The sequence below is a fragment of the Pyrgilauda ruficollis genome, unplaced genomic scaffold (assembly GCF_017590135.1).
Source record: "Pyrgilauda ruficollis isolate IOZ18807 unplaced genomic scaffold, ASM1759013v1 scaffold29, whole genome shotgun sequence".
NCBI lineage: Eukaryota > Metazoa > Chordata > Aves > Passeriformes > Passeridae > Pyrgilauda > Pyrgilauda ruficollis.
In genome coordinates this window covers 12,560,921-12,581,953 of record NW_024524266.1, presented here as the reverse complement: position 1 = coordinate 12,581,953, position 21,033 = coordinate 12,560,921, and the positions used below count along the sequence as shown (strand labels likewise).

At 38.7% G+C, this 21,033-nt stretch overlaps 1 protein-coding gene and 1 non-coding gene across 2 annotated transcripts in view; both read right to left on the bottom strand.

The window, feature by feature from the left end:
- POLA1 (DNA polymerase alpha 1, catalytic subunit) overlaps positions 1-21,033 on the bottom strand; it is a 184,476-nt gene that overhangs the window by 152,100 nt on the left and 11,343 nt on the right. The window contains 16 exon segments of the mRNA XM_041472471.1: positions 897-1,019; positions 1,247-1,396; positions 3,180-3,304; positions 3,810-3,906; positions 4,985-5,104; positions 5,364-5,493; positions 5,904-6,079; positions 6,926-7,042; positions 8,595-8,684; positions 9,408-9,469; positions 10,232-10,316; positions 11,587-11,744; positions 12,787-12,925; positions 13,312-13,386; positions 20,237-20,353; positions 20,812-20,924. Of these exon segments, the coding sequence (XP_041328405.1) occupies positions 897-1,019; positions 1,247-1,396; positions 3,180-3,304; positions 3,810-3,906; positions 4,985-5,104; positions 5,364-5,493; positions 5,904-6,079; positions 6,926-7,042; positions 8,595-8,684; positions 9,408-9,469; positions 10,232-10,316; positions 11,587-11,744; positions 12,787-12,925; positions 13,312-13,386; positions 20,237-20,353; positions 20,812-20,924 (1,877 nt within the window).
- Positions 3,468-3,598, bottom strand: LOC121356285. The gene has a single exon (XR_005955533.1).

Genomic DNA, 21,033 nt, shown 5'->3' with positions numbered 1-21,033 from the left:
GAAATGCAACACCCCAGTGCAATTGAGTTGGGAATTATGAAGTGGGTGTGCCCTCACATCACAGGGCGGATGAGCCTGTCAGCAGGGATGTGACCTCATCCATCTCCCTGATCAACCAAAAGACTGACCAGCCATCCTGACACAACTGTTCCTGGCACCTTTGCAGACTCCTGCTTGGTATTCTCTTTTACAAGGAACTAATATCAAACATCATTATGTTTTAAGGCAATGAATGTATGTCAGTGTTATGTTTTGGATCATTAAAGATGATTTTTCTTACAGGGACAAAACTGATGTGGTCTGTATTGAGCCCCCATCCTAACCAATAGCAAGAGTAGTTTGGCCTATTAAGTCAAGTGCAACTCTTACAATATAATATGAGGCTAATGAGAAACTTTATTTCAAGAAACAAATAGTTTCCAAAAATAAGCCCTACTGGCTCCATGATTAATTTGCCCTATCACAAACTTTACGGTTTCAGGAAGTCATATCAGGCCACAGGACAGTCTAGCTACAAGCAAGCTTATCCAAAGCTGAAGCATACCACCAAATCAAAGACAAACCCATCAAGCAGAACTAGAAATTAATGGAAAATTAACTGAATTTCATTCATTGAAAATGAAAACAGCCTTGATTTTTTTTTTTTTTTTTGCTTTGTTTTTTTGGGGTTTTTTTGGGTTTTTGCTTGTTTTTTGTTGTTATTGTTGTCACCACAATCTGGCTGACTGAAACCAAATAGTTCCACAAGAAAGATAAACCTAGGAGTTCTGAAATCAAAAGCAGGTTCGAGAACAAAACCATTTCTGTATTCAATGAAAAAAAAAGCTTAAATTCAATGAAAAGGTGGCTTAAATTCAGCCTTTTTACATGTGTGTATAACCTGCTAAATGACTTACCTCTCTCCCTTTGTGTGTCACCAAAGCAGCCAAAGGCTTAGCATAGAATCTGCTGTAGGAAAATCCCAGGCAGCCATACATGCTGTTAGCAGTGAGCTTCAAAGCTTTCTGTCTGATATCATACTGAAATGAAACACAACCATAAAAATGATCCAACCACAGCCATCAGGGAACAGAACTTAATGCTCACAATTACATTCACAGCTTTTTTATACAGTCTGCAGCAGTGATGGGCTACAAATAAAGCACATTACAATCACTGCTCACTACTAATCATCTCTATTCTACAAGGCTGATCAGGGCACTTAAGGGGAGAGGGGGAAAAATCAACGGAGTTCTATAAAACACACCTGTAAATAGAGGTCAGGGTTTAAATCTGGCTGTTTCATTAACTGCTTAACTTGGCGTCTTCTCTCCACCAGTTTCCTGATTTCTTTAGGCAAAATTCCCATTTCCAGAGATGGGTCTGGAAGCTCTGGAATTTCTTCCTCTTCTTCAACCTGTGAAATAATCAGCACCGTTTATCATTTTACTGCTTGAAGATTAGATTTTAATGCATTAAGTGAAAAGCTTGATGGGAAAAAACCCCAAAACACTACAGCTTGTGCCCATTCCTGCAGAGCACCCAAAGCACGGTTTAGAACAAGCATGAGAGGTTTTTTTATGCAGTGTTTAACTGCATTACTTTGCCCCTGCTGGAGGACAGGGCCTAAGTCTGTTTCACTCTTGGAAAAACACAAAGAAGGCATGGATTAGCATCAGGAAGGTTTGTTTCGGTTTTTTTCTTTAATGAGAGTGTGTGTTATATATTTATGTACATATATAAATCCAGATAAATAACACACATACATTCTCACTCTTAGGTATATAGAGATAAATACAAAAACATAAAGAAAAGTGCACACACAGCAATTCTTTCTCTGCTGAAAAATCCATCCATTTTTTATCATCATGGAAGTACTTTTGGTGTTCAGACCTGTCAAAAGGAGCATGTGCTCTGTAGAACTGATACTTTGAATGATACAACTGACAAAAGTAGAACAAAAACTCCACCCCAAGCAACTCTTGATTATAGCAAAACAACTCTTGATTATAGCAGAAAGGCACCTTCTTAGCATGGCTGAAGAAACAGCAAAAATGGAAAGGTATTTCAAGCACAATGAAAGTGACAGAAATGTGCAAAGGAAGGGCAATACAGACACGGTGAGGTTGGCAAGGTTAGTAAAGCAGGCTGAGGAGAACTGTAACAAGAAATTACACCAAAGCCTGATTAAACATCATACAGTGAGAGAAATCAAAATTAGCTGCTTCACGTTGAAGCACACTTCAGAAAGCAGGGAAAATCCAAAGACAGCTTGAAGGAACTTACTGACAGAACTCCACATACTTGTCTCCTCATTTCTGCTACTGTGTTCATATTTCAGTTGTTACAGGACTAATTCCAACCTGTGAGCTGATACCAGTTAAAAATAAAAGCTTCTGCTTTAACCTTTAGACCTGACCAGCTCAATGCTTCAGCTCCACCAACAAGTGTTTCAGCACAACTGAGGAAATGAGAATCTCCAGCCATGGAAAAGCCAGAGCCAACATAGCTGCTTATAAAACAGTACATCCAACTGTACCTTCAGGAGGCTTTTCACTTGTGTTTAACATAGTTTGAACACCATGAGTTTTTGTGAAGCTGGTGCCACAGTCACATCACCACCCTCCCAAGTCACACACATAATTTTCCTGATGTCTAGTAAGGCTTGACCTCATAACATCACCCTCCCAAGTCATACACACATAATTTTCCTGATGTCTAGTAAGGCTTGACCTCATAATCATATTCTTTCCTCTAGAAAGCATGAGACTTTTGCCTACCTCCATCAGGTGTATCTGCACATATATACAAATAGCAACTTAACTTCAGGAAGCCTCTATCAAGCTAGGATGAAACTATTAAAAGGGCTTAGAAATTGCTAGGGTGGATGTGTGGCTGAAAAGGGTCACAGCCTCAGTAAAAATGTTGTTTCATGAGGTTACCAAGAAGAGATGGGAGAGAACTTAACAAGATTCTATAAGAGTATTACAGAAAGGAAGATGACAGACACAAAATATTCCAAAAAGTCCCAATCCACAAATTAATATGATACATCATAAAACAAGAATCACTTTTTATATGTGAAAGACAACCAAAAAAAAAAAACAGTGAAAAAGAATAATTTCTTAAAGAGCTGATTCACAGAAAACACTCTGAAGTTAAGACAACGTAATTTAAGCCACAAGTTAAAGCACTCAAACCTCTGTCCTTTTCTGTGCTTCTGATGACAGTCGCTGCACTGTGGTAAAGCAGATGTTGAACTCCTGAATAATGGATGGGTACAAGCTGTTGAAGTCGAGAAGCAAAATAAACTTGTCATAAAAACCTAAAACAGAGTTTAAAACAAAAGTCATCATTACTCAAGTCTCCCAAAGGACTTCATACAACTCCACAATTAATATTTAAGTGACAGTAATACATTGTACCACATTTCCATAATCTAAATCCCTTCAAGCAGCTGTTGAGATGCACCATTGCCCTTTACAGAAAGCTGTCAGAAGTGGAACGATCCAACCCCATTAACTCACCAGAGTTGAACAGATAGCTTCTGTGTTACTATAGGACACTTGTACAGTTTTCCCCACATAGAGGAGAAACTGAAAGAAAACTTATGTGTCCATTAGACAATTACACAGAAATATACAGTCCTAATCCCTCAAAAGAAGCAATTCCACAATCAATGCTGGGAATTTTGTTGCATGCAACAAGATTCCCCTCACAACCACGACACCAAATTCCCACAACCACAGATCCCCCACTGCAATCTCTCTGTATTAATATAACCTACCTGTCTCTAATTTCATTGAAGAATGAAAATTGCCACATCTTACCGACTTTGGGTTCCAAGACTAAGCCCCCAGCATATGCTGCTTTCTTTTTCCCTATCTTTGATTTATTCTGATCTTCAAAATCTTCATCTTCATCCACCTACATTTGGCATTTAAAAAAGTCATTATCTAGTCTCTAAGATTTCTGTAATGTTAGAAGAATTATTTTTGGCAAGTCAAATAGAAATTTGGGAGACAGTGCAGAATTCCTTTTAAAATATATGCAAAATATGCTGTTTTTACCATGATCCTTACTAAAGCTCTCTACTTGTCAAAACAGCATTAAAACCAACTCTGACAGGAAAAAAAACTACTAACAAGAGATTACAAAGACCTTAAAGTATTGTCATCATTCAACATGGCACCAGAATGCCTTTTACAACTGGCTGTAAAAGTCCACACTATGAAAAAAATCAACTCATGACCGAGAAGTGGTACGACTGTCCAATTAAAATGTTGTTTTTGCAAACAGAATGGCTGGGCTTGAATAAAACAAATAAAAACATTACTACTGACCTAAAGAATATTCTGTTATTTGTTATGTTGTAACAAGAATTCTTCTCTCAATTGTTCAATTCTATTCTGAATCACTTAGAATTCCAGCGCTACTTTGATGCAACAATACAGTCAACAGAAATCATTGCTTTCAAGTTTGCTGTTGAACTTATTTAACATTAAAAAGCAATATACAGTGAAATACAAATACTTCCTCAAATTTTAATTTGTTGACTAACAAACATCAAGATATTTGTATAATTACTATTTACACTGGTATTATACAAATGAATTATTTTAATACCTTTGGGTATTTCATCCATATAACAATTTTTTCTTGAAATACTGTTCATCAAAATAATTAAATGCAAATATTAAACAACGCAGATTGTCTTCTTTAATGTTTCCCCACAAAGACAAGTACTTAGCTTATTTTAATTTTAAACTAACAGAACAATTGAGTTTTTACAGATCTGTGCTGCAATGGAAAAGCTGACCCACTCCCATTATGGATTCTACACAAAAAACAATGTTTTAATTAAGCATAGGCTGTACCATTAGGTTATATCTGAGTTATATTTGGGGTTTCTTGTGTTCCCACAGAACAGTAACATGCAGAAGATGGACTTTTTTTTTTTCTTTTTTTTAATAAAAAATTTTAGGAAGAGAAAAACTGGACCCACCAGCTTCTGTGGAGGCTTTTTGAAAACTTGTTTGTCTGGCACAATGTAATCCTTTTCATGAAAGGCATGAAGCAGCAGGAACTCGTTACGTTCAGATCGTCCACCCATCATTGTCCTCGACTAAAGAGGGGGTGAAAAGAGAACTCAAAGCACAGCACAGAAAACACTGACAGCAAAACTCAAATGTGATATTTTAAAGGAAATTTTACATTATTACTTGATTAGAACATTCAACTCTCCTACTCATCGCAACAAAAAATTTAACAGCATTGTGCATTCTGAATTAGTGTTTACAAATTAAACCCAGAAATCAACCACAGAAAACATGGAACTGTTTGGAGGGGACAGTGGAGAGGGGTGGAAAGTAATAAAAATATACCATGACATTCCCAGAGATGTTTGTTATCTGAAGAGCCAGCGGCAGAACATTCAGCTCACACATGATCTGGAGAATGAACTTGGCATCTGTCCAGGTATTTTCCAGCATGAACAGTAAGCGAGGAGAATCACTGGGGAAAGAAGGGACATGGCCCAGCACAGTAAAATCAATCTCCTTTGTACTCCATAGGCTTTAGACCTATGTGCTGTATGGAATACACGGTATCTATAGCACGCGACTGATGAATTCTATAGCAATCTCTCAAAATTGAAAAGCCATCCCAAAACTCAGGCTTGCATCTCCTGTTAGTGTGCATACACCAATGCTCCCACAAATCAATTTGCCTCATACATAATAAGCCACCACACCTAGCTTGAATCATTATTTTATAATGTTAAGACAGTATTTAACTTTTCAAATCCCAGTATGCTAAGTCAGCATCCCCACAACATATCAAGTAAGCAAATGTAGAATTTTATGTCAGGCAATCAGCTCCTCTGCTCTCCAGAGGAGGATTAAAACTTCCAATCAGCAACGTACCTGTACATATTTGGAATTTCCTCTGGTAGAATTGTTACTTTCTCTGTTTTCAAAATCTGATGGACCAGTTCAGACAAATGGTAACTTTTGCAACGAATTAGTTCTTTAGCAGAAATTTCTACATCACAGATCATTCGACCACAGGCAGCATTCCTTTCAGCAAACCCTCCACGGCCCTTCATCGTATTACACAAAGAGAGAAAACACAAATAAAATGAAACATACAAACACTAACAAGAAACATCTACCCACAAAAAATGTTTATAAGATTCAGTCAAGTCAGTTGGTCACTAAGTACTCAATCTGATACTCAAGGACTTATAATTATGCCCTAAAGGAATCCATGGTACCTTTCACTGTATATAGATATTAAGAAATAGATACTTAACTTTCACTACTGGTTACATCTTAACTCTTAAACTATTACACTTTTTTTTTTCCTTCGATCATTAGAATAGCCCCAAAAAGAACCTGGATGTGGATTTTGTCTTTCTTCCAAGGATACTTTTTGCAATAACAGCAGGATTAAAAAGTCACAGAACCACAAAGAAATACCTAACTTGGTGTCCAGGAAGGACAGGAACAGGCAAGAACACAGCCATGTTCAGCACTTTAAGCTTCAGACATTGTCCTCTGAACAAATATGTAATAAGAACTACAGAATTATTAGCTTAGCAGCTCTCTATGGGATGATTCACCCATCAATCCAAATTGCTTTTTCTCATTTTACAGTTACAGCAGACAAAGACAGTTACAGTAAAGACTACTGCAATTAATCTGTCATTACAACCATCTAGTTGAGATAAGTAAACTAAATTAGCCTAACTTGAAAATCAGTTTATCCTATTACTGTAATAAAAGTCATATAAACACTCATAATTTCTGATCTGGGACCCACGAAATTCAGCATGACCAACAGTCAAAATACATCAGTGTCACATTTACAATTCCTTGGAAAAACTAATTCATTTTTAATCACATGCAACATAAAGGGGCTTAAAAGACTTAAGCAATCTTATTACCCCAAGCTTTGGCATATTAGACCTCCTCAGTCGACCTATCTTGGACCAGTGAGGGACTTTGCACAAATTAATTCTTTGAAGCAGCACTTCCAGATCAAATCCATAAATATTATGACCCTTGAAGCAGAAAAAATAACAAAAAAGGTTACAACAAATGCAAATTGAAAGACTTACTTTCACACACTCAGTATTCCTTTGCCCTTTGTGATTTTTTCCAACTAATTGATGGCATTATCTCTCTTGTAGAAAGCACTTTCTAAGAGAACGTTCATCAACAGTACTCATTAGTCTTAACACTAACAATGCTGTTCAGTAGAATACCAAAATCAGCTCTGTAACTGGCTCATTGCACACACAATACAGCTTCACGCTTTGATACTAGAGATTAGGATTTAAAGCTTTCCAGAAAAATCCACAACATTCTTTACAGAGCACATAAACTTAAGCTAAGAGTAATTCCTTTTTTCTCCACCTGTGAAAGTCACAATAGTGGCATCAAAACACTGTATTTTTTTTTTCCTTTGATAGTACAACAGGAAGAGCTGTTAAATCTGGGTAGGAACACCTTGCAAGCAGTATTTACATATCAAAGCACGCCAGCAGTATTTTAAACAGTCCTAAGTACATTGATGACACTGGTCTGTACCCTCAGCTGAAAGCAAAATGCTACCCTGAGGAACACGAGCCAGCCACCAGGAACTGCAGGTCCACTCCAGCAGGTACCTCTGTGCAGTGCAAGACCGTGCTGTAGAAGCAGCTCCTTAGGATGGGAGCAGCATTTCAACAGCACTAATTAAACCAGGTGCAAATTAAACTGCACTAACACAGCTCTGCTGTTTTCAGGATAGGAGTTCTCATAAACCCTGCTCTTGGCATCTTCAGTTTTAAGCCACTGGCTGCAGTGCTTCCTATGATTCCTTGCCATAGCCACCAGGAAGCTTAGGTCACAGGGCAGTGAGCTGAAAACATCAGGCATTGGCTGCTCATTTCATCATATTCCCATCACTTCATTATTTGTATCTACCTACAGAAGTTATCTAAATACATATCAACTAACGAGTTTTATGTAATCAACCTCAGACGTAAAACCAACTTCAAATTGTCTTCAGAATTTTATTATACGAAATTCAGAACTGCACATTAATTAAACGTAACAAAAAAAAGAGAAAATGAGTAATTATAATAAACCCTCAGCTGCTAAAACAGTAGAAAACATAAGAATTCTTATTGCAAAACTTTTCTCAGATCGCATGGATTTGTATTGGATGGTTATTTTGATTTACAGCATAAATACAAATTATATGAAAATGTGAACTGCAACAGAATCTTAAGTATACCAAGACTTCCCATTTTTCTAGAAAATCAGAGTTTTTTATTGTGTTTTGTCTTTCTGAGTAAAGGAAAAAAACCCCAAACTTGTTTCAGGTATTGTGAAAATACTGCCTATTTTAGCTATTATGGGAAATAATAGTATGTATAAAATGCTGTCAGGGAAAATTCCGTATCATCTTTGCATCAAAATATACCTGTTGTCTCATAAGCAAACTCAATTCATAAGGCAGTCTAAGACAAGCATTAAAAAGCCTCTAAGGGGACAAAAGAAAAAGAACAAAGCTGACCAACTGACAATATGCTTTAATTTAACTCTCAAAGTCTCAGAACCACTCACCACAACAACGTCTGGGTCAATTTTGTGAATCTTCGCAAGGAAAAATCCCAGCAGTGTTCTCTCTGTTGCAGCAATCTCTATTTTAGCATTCTAAAAGGAGCAAGAGAGCGCCTGATTTCAATGACCCAATAAGTTTAAAATGGAAGCATTTCCTCTCCCCTACCAGTTACAAGACAATAACAAAGCACCACAGAGTTCTGCTTTTCCTTCTGTAATTCAAGGATTTATTTCCTCACTCCCTTAGACATTGGAAAGCTTTTCTGAGGCTTTTTCCCATTCTGTTTTTGAATGCAGGTGTGATATTTTAAGAGCCTCATAAGAATCAAGCACACCAGGAAAATGCTCCATATGCATCTTTCACTCAGAGACTTTAAGATCACACCCAAATAGAGGTAAAACAAAAATAATTTACTTTATAATTCTCTCAGCTCTCCTTCAGAAAGGACATCCTCTAAATTTTGACAGGCTTTACTCTCCAATAAAAGAAGAAACAAATTCTCCTGGTTTACTATGAGTAGAGTCAGGTATAATGAAAATTAACCACAATTTTAGCCTCTTTGCAAAATCTTTCCAACTCCCTTGCCTAACACACCCTTATTTTAAGAGCACAATTAGCAACATACTGAATCACACAGAGCACACACCACTTTTTTACAAGCAACGTTTTAAGTTGGATTTAAGTTTGCAGAGTGGAAAACTAACTAAATAATCATTCCATTCCTTCAACTATTTCTCTTCACCACTTACCAAAAGCACCATGAAGTTCATATTCTATAAGGTACTGCAATCAGAAGGGCAACAAAATGAAATTACCTTCTTTTTAATAGCTTCTTTGAAGTCATAAGGAAAAATGCAATCACTTGGTTTGGAAACAGCTGCAAAAAGTGATATTTGTATTTACATACAAGATCCTAATGGTTCCCTCCCCATAAGCACCCATTCACAACAAAGTGAGCTGAGAAAACTGACCTCTGATTCTGAAACACCAGCTTTAAGTGAATATTGTCTTTATGAAAACCAAGTAATTACTAAAGCATTAACAAATCAGAATCAGTTATATTTGAGGTAATCACTGGACCTTAAAACTATGGGCCACAGCTCATGAAGAGCTTCCTCTCACAAGCATTCAACACCTCATCACTTCCAGTCAGTGTCTGAATCTCAAGGTTTAGCTGATATTACTGCAATGACACCACTGCAAGATTTTTTCCCCTAAGAAATCTTATTTATAAATAATTTCGTTCAGAAGAGCTGAACAGAAAAATAATTAAAGTGACAGTAAATAAATGGTCTAAATTGATGGGCAGAGAAAGATGGAATAAAACAAATAAAAATTCCGGGAAACTGTATAGAGCAGGGTTACTTTGCATTATCTCAAATTAAGATTTGCTTAATTAAGTTTTCAATAAAAAGTCAGTAACCAGTGAAGTTAAAAATGGGGAGAAAAGCCTGTCTGGGAGTTGAAATTTTGTCAGTTGGCTATTTTAGGCCATTATTCTGTAGTGACAGAAAGAAATAAAAATTTAAATAAATTAATTAATATAATCCCCCTCCACCTAAAAAACTGAAACAGAACAAAAAAAAGAAAAAAACATGGAATTAATAATTTCTCTACTCAAACTGTTCCAAGTACATACCACAGAAGTGTGTTTGAAAAGGAGGCTGAGGTGGAGCCTTATCCAAAGGAAATTTCTGATGAACCAGAGCTGCAAGAGCCACAACCTATACCAAGGAGATACAGAACATATAACTTCATAAGCACAAATAAGCATGACTACTGTCCACACTAATTTCTTCCATCCTTTTTTTTTAAGCGTTCCTCATCTCTTTTCTCTTGTTTCTCCACCAGATCTTTCTTATTTTAATTCGAACTACAAATAGTTGAAAAGAAGAAATTTATCATTTGATCTCAAGGAAATAAAATAGTACTTGCTTGTAAATAATTACAAATTTGAGAGAAAAAATAATTCACTTTGAAAAACTTCTACTTTCAGATTTTGTCCTGAATCTGACCAGACCCCACAATGTAAAGGATTCCCCATGGAATGCAGGGGAAATGTGAGAGGGCAGAGAAGCTTTGCCTCAAGAAGAGCTGCCCCTAAGCAAGCAGTCAACACTGCCAAGAAGCTAAGAGGTTTAGTGTTTGGAAGCCAGAAGCTTTAATGATGCTTTTGACTGCTTTGCTGGCAGGATGGCCTGGCTCCACAGACACTGATCAGGAAAACCCAACAGAAAACAAAGCAGAAAGGCTTGAAAGCATCTTGGCAAGCAGAGTCCTGTTGGTATCTTGCGTATGTCCTGTTACTTTGGCCAGAAACCACTTACTTTCCATACTTCCACTAGAAAAAAAATTTAATTCACCATGAGGAATAATTCTGCTTGAAAAATTGGCCAACCTATTAGTCTTCAATTCAATTAGCCAGAAACAACTGTCCTATCCTATTTGTGAATACTAAATCTCTTCTCCTGTTAATGAGAGTTATATTTTTTTTAAAAGTGCCCAGTACACATTTTGGTCTGCAGCCCACAACTGAGAGTGGCCACCTTCATCTCTCCTCCTTTCTGAGGAAAGATCTTACAGTAGAATAGCAGGTGCTCTAAGAGCAAGACCAAATTCTCATTTTAAAATGAGATTTATTAGCAGAAAAGCCTCGTCATTTTACCTATAACCTATGATTAGCTCCAGCTTAGTTAACTAATACTAATCCATTAACAGCTTTGCTGGGGCAGTCTCACTTATGAGACACAACAGACAAAACAGAAGGCTTGAAAACATACAGAGGATCCACTGTCACAGTAAACATTCTCACCAAGCAGGTCCCCTAGGCCAGAGTGAGATCCCAGTAAAAATTTCTTTGAAAAGCCCAGAGCAGAGAAACTTCAACAGTAAATATATTTAAAACATGTTTTATGAGGGTCTTCCAAGCTTAGGAAACTTTCAGTATATGTCAAAGAACAATTAATCAAACTAAAATGAGAGCAGATTACTTACCTCATTCTGGTGAGTCTTTGGGTTCTGAATGGTCTTCATGCTGAAGGACATGACCACCAGAGGAGGAGGAGGAGAAAGCTCTTTAACCACATTCACCAAGCCAGGCTTCATGGCCACAGCCTCCACTTTACACCAGCTGACTGGCTGATTTGAAGGCTCTGAGGAAACAACACAAACCACCTCCATTCTTCTGGAAACCACAGACAAGGCATTGCTGCACAGAGCACAACCTTCAAATGTTTTGTCCTGGTGGGACAGTCCAAGACACACACTAATCCTACCCAGTCTTTGGTAACTCCCTGGGTCCTGACTTCCTAGTCAGCAGGAGCTCTTCAACACCAAATAAGAAAGAAAATATTTGGATCAAGGTTTGCGTAACCCAAAAAATACTTCAGGAAGCTTTACACAGAGACATCTGTACTGGTATCAGTTCTGCCAGTGACTGAGCACGCTGCTGAAGAGGAGAACTCCCCTGGTGTCAGCATTCATACAGTCAGTTCTACATTGGAAGTGCCCCAAGGGGACTGCAGCAACAGATGCAGCTTTTGTCCAGTATGATCAACATCCCTATGTTCATGGGAATATGCAGCACACACTGAATAAAGGGCTCTTACCAAGCCAAAATAAAGCAGCATGACCACCTCTAAGTGCTACACATCAGTCATGAGGTAGAAAAGATTTAAAACTAAAACAGCTCCACACCACAAACTTTTCCAAGTGTCAGGAGAAATAAATAAAAACCTAATTCACAAACAAAAAAAACATCTAGCAGCTGTTTGTTCTCAAAAATACGTATTTGCAGAAAAAAAAAAATCAAGTTATCAAGAGCAGAAAGATGAGACATTTTCAAATCAAGTAAGTTTAGCTCCATATACATGGCATTAGGGTATGCATCAAACAGCAGCTGCTAGGCACTGCACAGTTCCTCCTCCCAAATGTTATCTCATCTGCACAGCGCACAACTTTATATGGATATTTGTCACTCCAAAAAAGGAAGACTTAAAATTTGTACTAGATAATGAAAATTAAGCCAATAAGTTGCAAGGTTAATGAAATAGATAATGAAAATTAAATCAATAAGTTGCAAGGTAAATGTACAAAAGGATAATTCATCTGTACAATTTGAATTTCCCCTATCCCCCCAATCTATAATTGTATGTGTTTCCTAGTAACCAAGTATTTCACATGCAAACCACATACGTGGATTTTTTATTTCCAGCCAGCAGGGTCCTTTGATCTTCTGATTCATCAAGAGAAGTTCCAGACTAGAGGTGTTGGTTCCAAAGACATGTGAGAATGTTTGTCCCTTCAGATCTTGGGGAAGCCGAGGGCACTCAGCCTACAAGTAACAGAGAGCAGGGAGTCATTTCACCCCACAGAAATCTTCAAGGGTGACACACCACATTCACACACATTCAGCACCGTAACACAGTACTGTAATCATCATCATCCTCAACAAGCAAAGCCCTAACCCATAATACCCTACAGTAATTGAGGAAATCACACTATAGGCTCCACTTAAAAGTCAGACCAGTAATATAAAAACACACTGAAGAGACCAGTAATATAAAAACACACTGAAGTTTTAAGTTCTTCATCCACACTGGATACATCAGCCAAGACTACAATGTTCAATGACCATTTTAATACAGAAACTGCTCACGTTGTAAACTTAATTAGATAAAAAAACAAGGTATGGTATTTTATCAGATTAATGATACTCACTGAATATTTAACTTCTAGGTATTCAGATTTTGCTGGTACATCTGGAATCTCAAAAGCGTAGTATTTTTCAACTTTCTATATAAAACAAAGATATCATATTTTCAGTATCTCCTAATTGAATATTCATTCTGTCCAATAAGAAAGCTAAAGAAAAAAAGTCCAGGCAAAACACACATTTCAAATATCATGGGCTTGATCATGTATTACCAGTTCTACAACTCATTACAACCAGCTGAAGACAGTAAGAATATTTTAGTGCCTGTTTTTAATCTCTAAATGTTTTCTTAGCATCAAGAGTTTCTACAGAATTGATTTGCAAGTATACCAAAAAAACATCTGGCAGTTAGGCACACTCAGAAATATTCTTTAAATTCACAGGTTTCAGACATACTCATGAGAATTGGTGCCTGCAGATCTCTCCAAAATCCCAAAATGACTGATTTGGAAAGGGGTCTCTAGGCATTGTCTAGTCCAGCTGCCTGCTCAGAGCTGGGTCGATCACAGTGGGTTGCTCGAGGCTCTCTCCAGCCAGATATAAATATCCCCAAGGATGGACTCCACAGCCCCTCTAGACAACCTGTGCCAGTGCTTGATCTCCCTTACAGTAAAGCAGTGTTTCAGGCTCTAATAAATTTCACGTTTCAAATGCTATCTGTCGCTCTTGTCCTCCACTGGGCACCAGCAAGAAGTCTCCTGAGTCATCTTCACTCATGCTCATCAAAGATTTATAAATGATTAAAAGATTTGCACTGCCAATCCCTCACCCTGAACCTTCTCTTCTGCAGGCTGAGCAGCCCCAGGTTTCTCAGCCTCTCCTCACATGACAGATGCTCCAGGCCCTGTAACTATCTTTGTGGTCCTATTCTGGATTTGTTCCAGTAGCACTCATTATTCCTCACACAGAGGAGCTCAGCTGAACACAGCACTCCCCAGGTGCTCACCAGGGCTGCAGAGGGGAAAGGACCAGCTCCTGACACTTGCTGGTAATGGCCATGGCAGCCTTTTCCCCAAGGCTACATGGCTGGCTCTTGTCCAACCTGGTATGTACCAAAATGAGCACATCCTTTCCTCCAAGGCTGCTTTCCAGCCAGTCAGCCACCATCATCCGCTAGTGCCTGAGGTTATTCCTGTCTTCATACAGGACCATTTCCTTTTTTTGTATTTGATGGGATTCCTGTAGGTCATAAGATATATCCAGTCTGTCTAAATGCCTTTGACAGCACATCCATCTGGTATATCAGCCTCTCCTGGTTTTGTACTGTCTGCAGACTTGCTCTGTGTGTGCTCCATGCAACCACCCAAATCATTAACAGGATGCTCAGCAGAACTGGATCCAGTATCAACCCTTGGGGTGCACCTCTAGGGACTGGCCTCCACCTGGATTTTGTGCCAGTGATCGCAACTTTGAGCGTAGTAGGGCAGCTGGTTTTCAGTCCATCCCTCTGCCCACTTCACTAGCCCCCACCTCATCAGTTTGTCTGTGAGGATGCCATGGTAGGCAGCATTGACAGCCTCACTGAAGTCAAGACAAACAACAGTCACTGCTCTCCTCTTGTCCACCAAAGCAGTCCATCTCTGGGTTCCCAGAAGGCTGCCAGCTTGGTGAAGCATCATTTTCCCTCTGTGAATCCACACCAAACACTCCCAAGCACATTGTGACATTGGCCAGCTCCCTCTGCACACAGATGGGTGCATCCCATCAGATCCCATGTGCCTTTATCTGTCCAATTTGTTTAAATGTGCCCTAACTTGATCCTCCTCCTCTTCTGAGGACAAGTCTTCTTTGCTTCAGGCTTTCCTTATGGTCTATTGGCCATCTTCCTTATTTACTACAGGAATTCCTAGTGCTAAAAGCTGGACTATGCAGTGAAGACCAAGGTGAAGAAGACATGCAGTATCACAGCTTATTCCATGACCTCTGTCACCACATCTCCTGTCCCTATCAGCAGCACTTTTCTCCTACTCTGCCTGCACCTACAGCAGCGTTTCCTACTGGTCTATATCTCCTTCACCAGACCCAGCTCCAGGTGGGATTTGGCTTTCCTTTCTCCACCATGATGTGCCTTCCAAAAGCCCATCCTCTAATCCTGACCAGCTCTTTGCCCACCTTCGGGCAGGGCTCCATGCATTCCCACTGCCCTGATACACAAAAGGGCTTCCCCTCCTTGCTGTCCCAGCCTGTCTTAACCACATCCTACCCCACCATCTGTCTATGATCCCAGCCAGACTGTATCCCTGTAACTGCACACAACTCCTCCCTTTACACTGCAGGCTTTTGTGTACCAGCTCTTCAGAGAGGAACCCAAGAGAGACGATTTCCCAACCATCTGCCAGCTTTTATCACATGCTCACAGCAGGACATTACTGTATTTTTCATTTTACATGACTTAGGTTTCACTAGAAAGTAGTCCAGTTTGTTTATGTATCTGTAACTAAGATAGTTAAAGAAGTCTGAAGCTAAGTATCACTTCTGCTTTCCTCAAGAATAACAATTTTCTACAACACAGCTTGTCAGTTTCTAAGAATAACTACTTTCATTTTCCAAATTATTACAATATCCTGGGCAACAGTGCTCTGGCACCTACTGAAATGCCATGCTCTACCGTGTCATATCTGTGTTCTGCCCTGTAGTACTTTACAAACCATCTGCACCACTGTTACATACTGTTATTATAACTATGCTAGCACATTACTTTACTACAGGAATTCCTAGAGGCAAGGTAAATTAAAAATCACATTTCTCACTGGACAATGCACTGTGTTCACCACTTTCTACACAAGACTCAGCATAATATGGCACTAGAGAAAGTTTAATAAAAAAAAGCAAAATCACCATAAATGGGAATAAAATTTAAAAATTAACAAAATACATGCAAGTTAGGCAAACTTCAAGTTATTTGGTTTTGGGGTTGGATGGCTGGGGTTTTTTTCCTTAAATCAATAGCATTAGCAATAGTTCCCTCAGGGTGCTACAAGAGGCAGTGAAGCTTGTTACTTCTTGTGCTACTGCAGGTGTAAGGCTGCAAAGCCCAGGCAGGAGAGGAGAGGGACCTCTGCTATAAATAGGAGGCAGAAACTACTATGGCATCAACAGTTTCATGGAAACACAAGTGTAACATAACTTGACAGAAGAGCACCACTATGAAGCCAGATCAGCATTGCAAATTACCATGCAAATGTAGATCTGAACTGCTGAGCCACAGCAGCACCTAACATGAGCAAATCAGAGCTGTGACATAATAGATGGCAATGCACTGCTTTTAGCACATATCACATAGCACTGGTGCTCCCCCTCCTCTTTTTTTAGTTTTAATAAAAAACTCTCAGGCTTCAAACAAGTTCTTGTTGCAAACGCAGGATGAACATAGTATAAAAATAGTCTGCTGTAGTGTTTCATCTGCGTTATTCCACAGAGCTCAGCTCAATTACACCAGCGTCTGGTCATAACTCAGTGAATGAATGCTTGCTGCAGAATAATCTGCCCTTCAAGTGGCCCTTCAGAGAGCAGAAATGAGCAGCAGTGATTAGCTGCTAAGTTCCTAAGTGGAGTAAGGCTGCTTTCAAATTGATTTGTGAAGACTTGCTAACTTGGCAGCAGTGCAACCCATTGAAGCTACAATTAGCAGCAGGTGCAGCAGGAAATGATACGGCTTAAGTGTGTTCAAAGGGACAAAGTTGGGTGCTGGCAAGGCCAAGAGAAGAACCTGTCTCAGTGTCTCCACATCATCACAAAAAGGGATATTCTGAATAAAAGAACTCTGTCAGGGATGTCAGTAACCTTCCTGATTTCCAGCTAATGATGGAAGAAGAGTGGTTTTCAGTTTCACAGTACTATGCAAACACTGAGACTTCATGTTACTCTGAATGCATTGCTCACAAGTCTCACCTGAGCAGCACAGCCATTTGTTTGAAGTCTTTCAAAACAACAACCCTTAACAGCATAGCACTGAACCACTGGCTGCACATCACAGAGCAGGGGAGATCTTCTAAAGCACATTAGCTCTCTACCACATAGAGTCACAACTGGGTGAAGATCACTTCTTTGGAGCATTTGTTTAGGCGAATGCCACAAAAAGCTTCAATTTGAGAGCCCTGCACACCCCTCTGGACACACAGGTGCAAGGGCTGTGTAACAACACCTTGTATGAGTACAGTGAAAAGGAGGTCGATGGCTCCGTGGGAAAAACAGACTCAGGTATACAACCAGGCAAATTCAGGTATCTCAGGAAGGAACAGAAGAAAAGGAGGGCACAGTAATGGGCCAAACCCATTACTTCTACAATTATCTTGCAGAGAGCACAAAGCCTCCCTGCTGCAGAGGAGTAAGCCTGGTCAGATTTAGTGCCACTTGTTCACAGTCAATTTTGTGTAACCTGGAATATCTGAGTTACTGTATTACTGTCTTTGAATACTCCTCCAAGGACCCCACTAACAGCCCTGCTCTTCTATCCTGTCCTTTCTCTTACCTCCCATATTACTATTGCCATACTTTCCTACTATCCCCAGTTCTCATTAAACCCTCCCAGAATGCAGTAACTATCAAAATTAGCAGAAAATGGCACAAGCAAATTAAAGCTGGATAGCTTTTATCCTTTTTAATAAAACTCAGTTTACTTAAGAGTTCAAAATCATTTGAAAACTTACTGTTCAGAAACAATTCTGATATGTTATTTCAGAGCCTCCCTGCACCAACTATCCTGCCTAATTTATTCATGAATTAAAAATTACACATTCACTCTTTTGCTAGAACTCTCTTTTAAATAGCTGTCTGGCTGCTCATCCCCTTTTAATGTTTCTAGAGAGCAAACAGGTCTTATCATTATTCTTCACTTTACTAGCTAAAAAAAATTAAAGCTCTTTCGCAGTCATCTCTGGTATAACTGTCCTTTTGTCTCATCCTTCTAATTGCCATCTTTTGTACCAGTAGTCACTTGAGTTAATTTTTCCTCTTTCCTTTCACCCTTTAATGAGGGTGTTCAAGTGTTACAATATTTAAGTGAAAATCTCAACAGTGTCTTAGTGCTCCCACTCCCCATCTCTTGTGTTACATCCAAGGACCCCACATGTACTGCAGCCATGTACCCAGACAAGACTGTTGGGTCTTTTGCCCTGAGTTCTGTGTAAGCTCAGTAAAAATTCGACAGATTTTACCTTGATTTTTAAGAGTCCTCTTTGAATGTTCAACTACATTACTCTATTAAGTCATTCACATTATTCTCACTTTGCACACCATGGAAAAGATGGAGGTTTCCCAAGATTCTGTAAGCAGATCTGCATCTTTTCAGACCTTTCTCCCTCCTTCCTTTCTAGAGTACAAGAGTACTCCTCTCTTTTAATGAAAAATTGTTTTTCTTTGAGTTCTCTCCCTCATTCCTGAAAGGATTTTTGAACAGTGAGCTATCAGCAACTTGTGTTTTTATCTATTGTTAAATTTACTCCTTTCAGAGTAAATTTATTCCTGATCCCACATGTAGTTATGTTATAATCAACTATACACGAGAAATAACAGAAAACTGGAAAATCTGAATTTACATCAGTGTTTTGAGAGAAAAAATACCCTAGAGCAAAAAAAAAAAAAAAAGGTTTCACAAAGTACTGATATCACATCCATTTTCCCTGAACTCTGTAAATAATGCACTAAGCTACAAGTTGCTGAAAAGATGTCCTGTCTTGCATGATTTTGGTATTTGAGAAACATTGCTCACGTTTTCACTTCAACAACTGAAACTTTCAGAATTACTCTAGCTAGTTTTGGATGAGAGGACCTCCTGAGAATCTTTCCAACCTGAGTTACCACACAAATTGTTTTTATTTTCCCTCATTTACATATTGCTAAATTCCATTCTTCCTGTATTTTTACTTGTCATCTCACTTGCTGATTAACTATTCAGGAATGAATCCTGTAATATCACAAGATTGATGGGATGAGGAAAGTTACAACTAATGAAAATCAGCTTTGCCAGACTAATGGCATGTTACTTCAAGAAATATAAACTTTTCTGAGTACTTCAGTCAGAACAGATTTTTCCCCTAACTTGAATGCTTGCCACATTTCCCCACCCAAGCTTCCCAACTCTGCCCTCCCCTGTAAAAGACAAATGGTCTAAGTAAGTGGACAATAAATCTCTGACACTAGCAAACTAATTCAGTCCAAATCTGTGACATTCTCAGCAGTATCAGCTCTTTTCCTGCAGACTCGTGACAAGTATTATATTAATTTATGTGCAAAGTTTCCATCATAGCAACATTTTGTTTTTTCAACGTCATTTTAAAGATTTGTTGAGCAAACAGAGCACAGCAAAATAACACTTTTAAGACTACTGCCCATCATACTAAGCACAGAACAGCTTTCAGGACTGAATGACAGTCCTCACTTGTTTCCTCCTACACAGCCACACTATGAGAATCCACACTCAGACAATCCACACTCAGCATGCACTCTACAAAGATAAATCTGTGAAGGTCAGAAGAAGGATGAGACATGCCAAGAGAAAAAGTTCAATAAGATGTCTGGTCAAATGCAAAGACAGTGTAATCCCAGAGTACTGATTTATCTGCTGGACAACATAATCTTTCATTTTAAACTCTGACAACACAAGCTGTTACTAAGGCTTTGGGTATCAGAACCTCTATCTGTTCTGCAGTCTCAAAAACAGCTCAGCAAGCCAGTCTGTCAACCCCGTTTTAAAGAAGCTAATGAGCGAGTGAGTATTTACAAAAGCATTGTTTAAACATGTTGCAGATTTACCATTCTTAAAGGAATATAGGTATTTTGGATAGTTTTTACATGCAGGTAAATTTACACACGTCAGGAGTTAAATATTTGAGTTTTGGCACAACCTCCCTCCCTGGAAAATGTTTCAATAGCCTTCCCACCTTACAAACCAGAACAGAAAATGACCAAATAGGATGCTTGCAAACAAACCTTGGATTTGAACTTCATGATCTTGTACTTTGGTGAAATGGTGTCATTAAATTCCTTGAAAACACTCATTATAGTTACTGGAGTCTCAGTCTCTTTACCAGTAGATAGGTCGATTTCCTCAAAAACAGAAGTGAGGTTTTACAAATTAACAAAAATGTCAGCAGACATGACAATAAGTTGACTTTTACTTTGCTATTATGAATCATGTATCTCTTTTTTTAGGAAGAACTAAAATGCAATCAGCCAAGAAATCCCAAATTTAGAAAAAATTACTTGAAAAAGAATGCTTAAAAAGCACTAAGTTCTCTAGTAATACTTCAAGACCACTTTATCTGCAAAGCAGCAAGACGAAGGGTAAAAAATTGTCTGCCTTTGTTAGTTAGGGTCAGGGGAAGTCACAGGGCTCCACTCTGCAGCTCACATGTGATACAGTGTACACATTGTTTTTAACTTTATCACCTACATCAGACAACACTGGCTTCCAACAGCTTCCATAAACACATTGCTAAACTCCTAACCTGCCATAAGCAGAATGAAAGGTACTTATGTTTGACGTGCTTGAAAGTCACACTTACTGTTTCACGAGGCAGCAGATAAACAGTTCTCTCAATATTTTTCACTGTCACACAACAGCTGACATAGGTGGTTGCAGATTCAATCCAAACTTTGCCAAACAAAAATACCACACCTAAGGAAGGAAGGCAAAGAATTCACTATGCAATTTTAAAATTAATCATTTCTAAACTTGCCTGAAGCAGCTTATAATGTGTTCTTGCATTGAAACACAACCATTGATG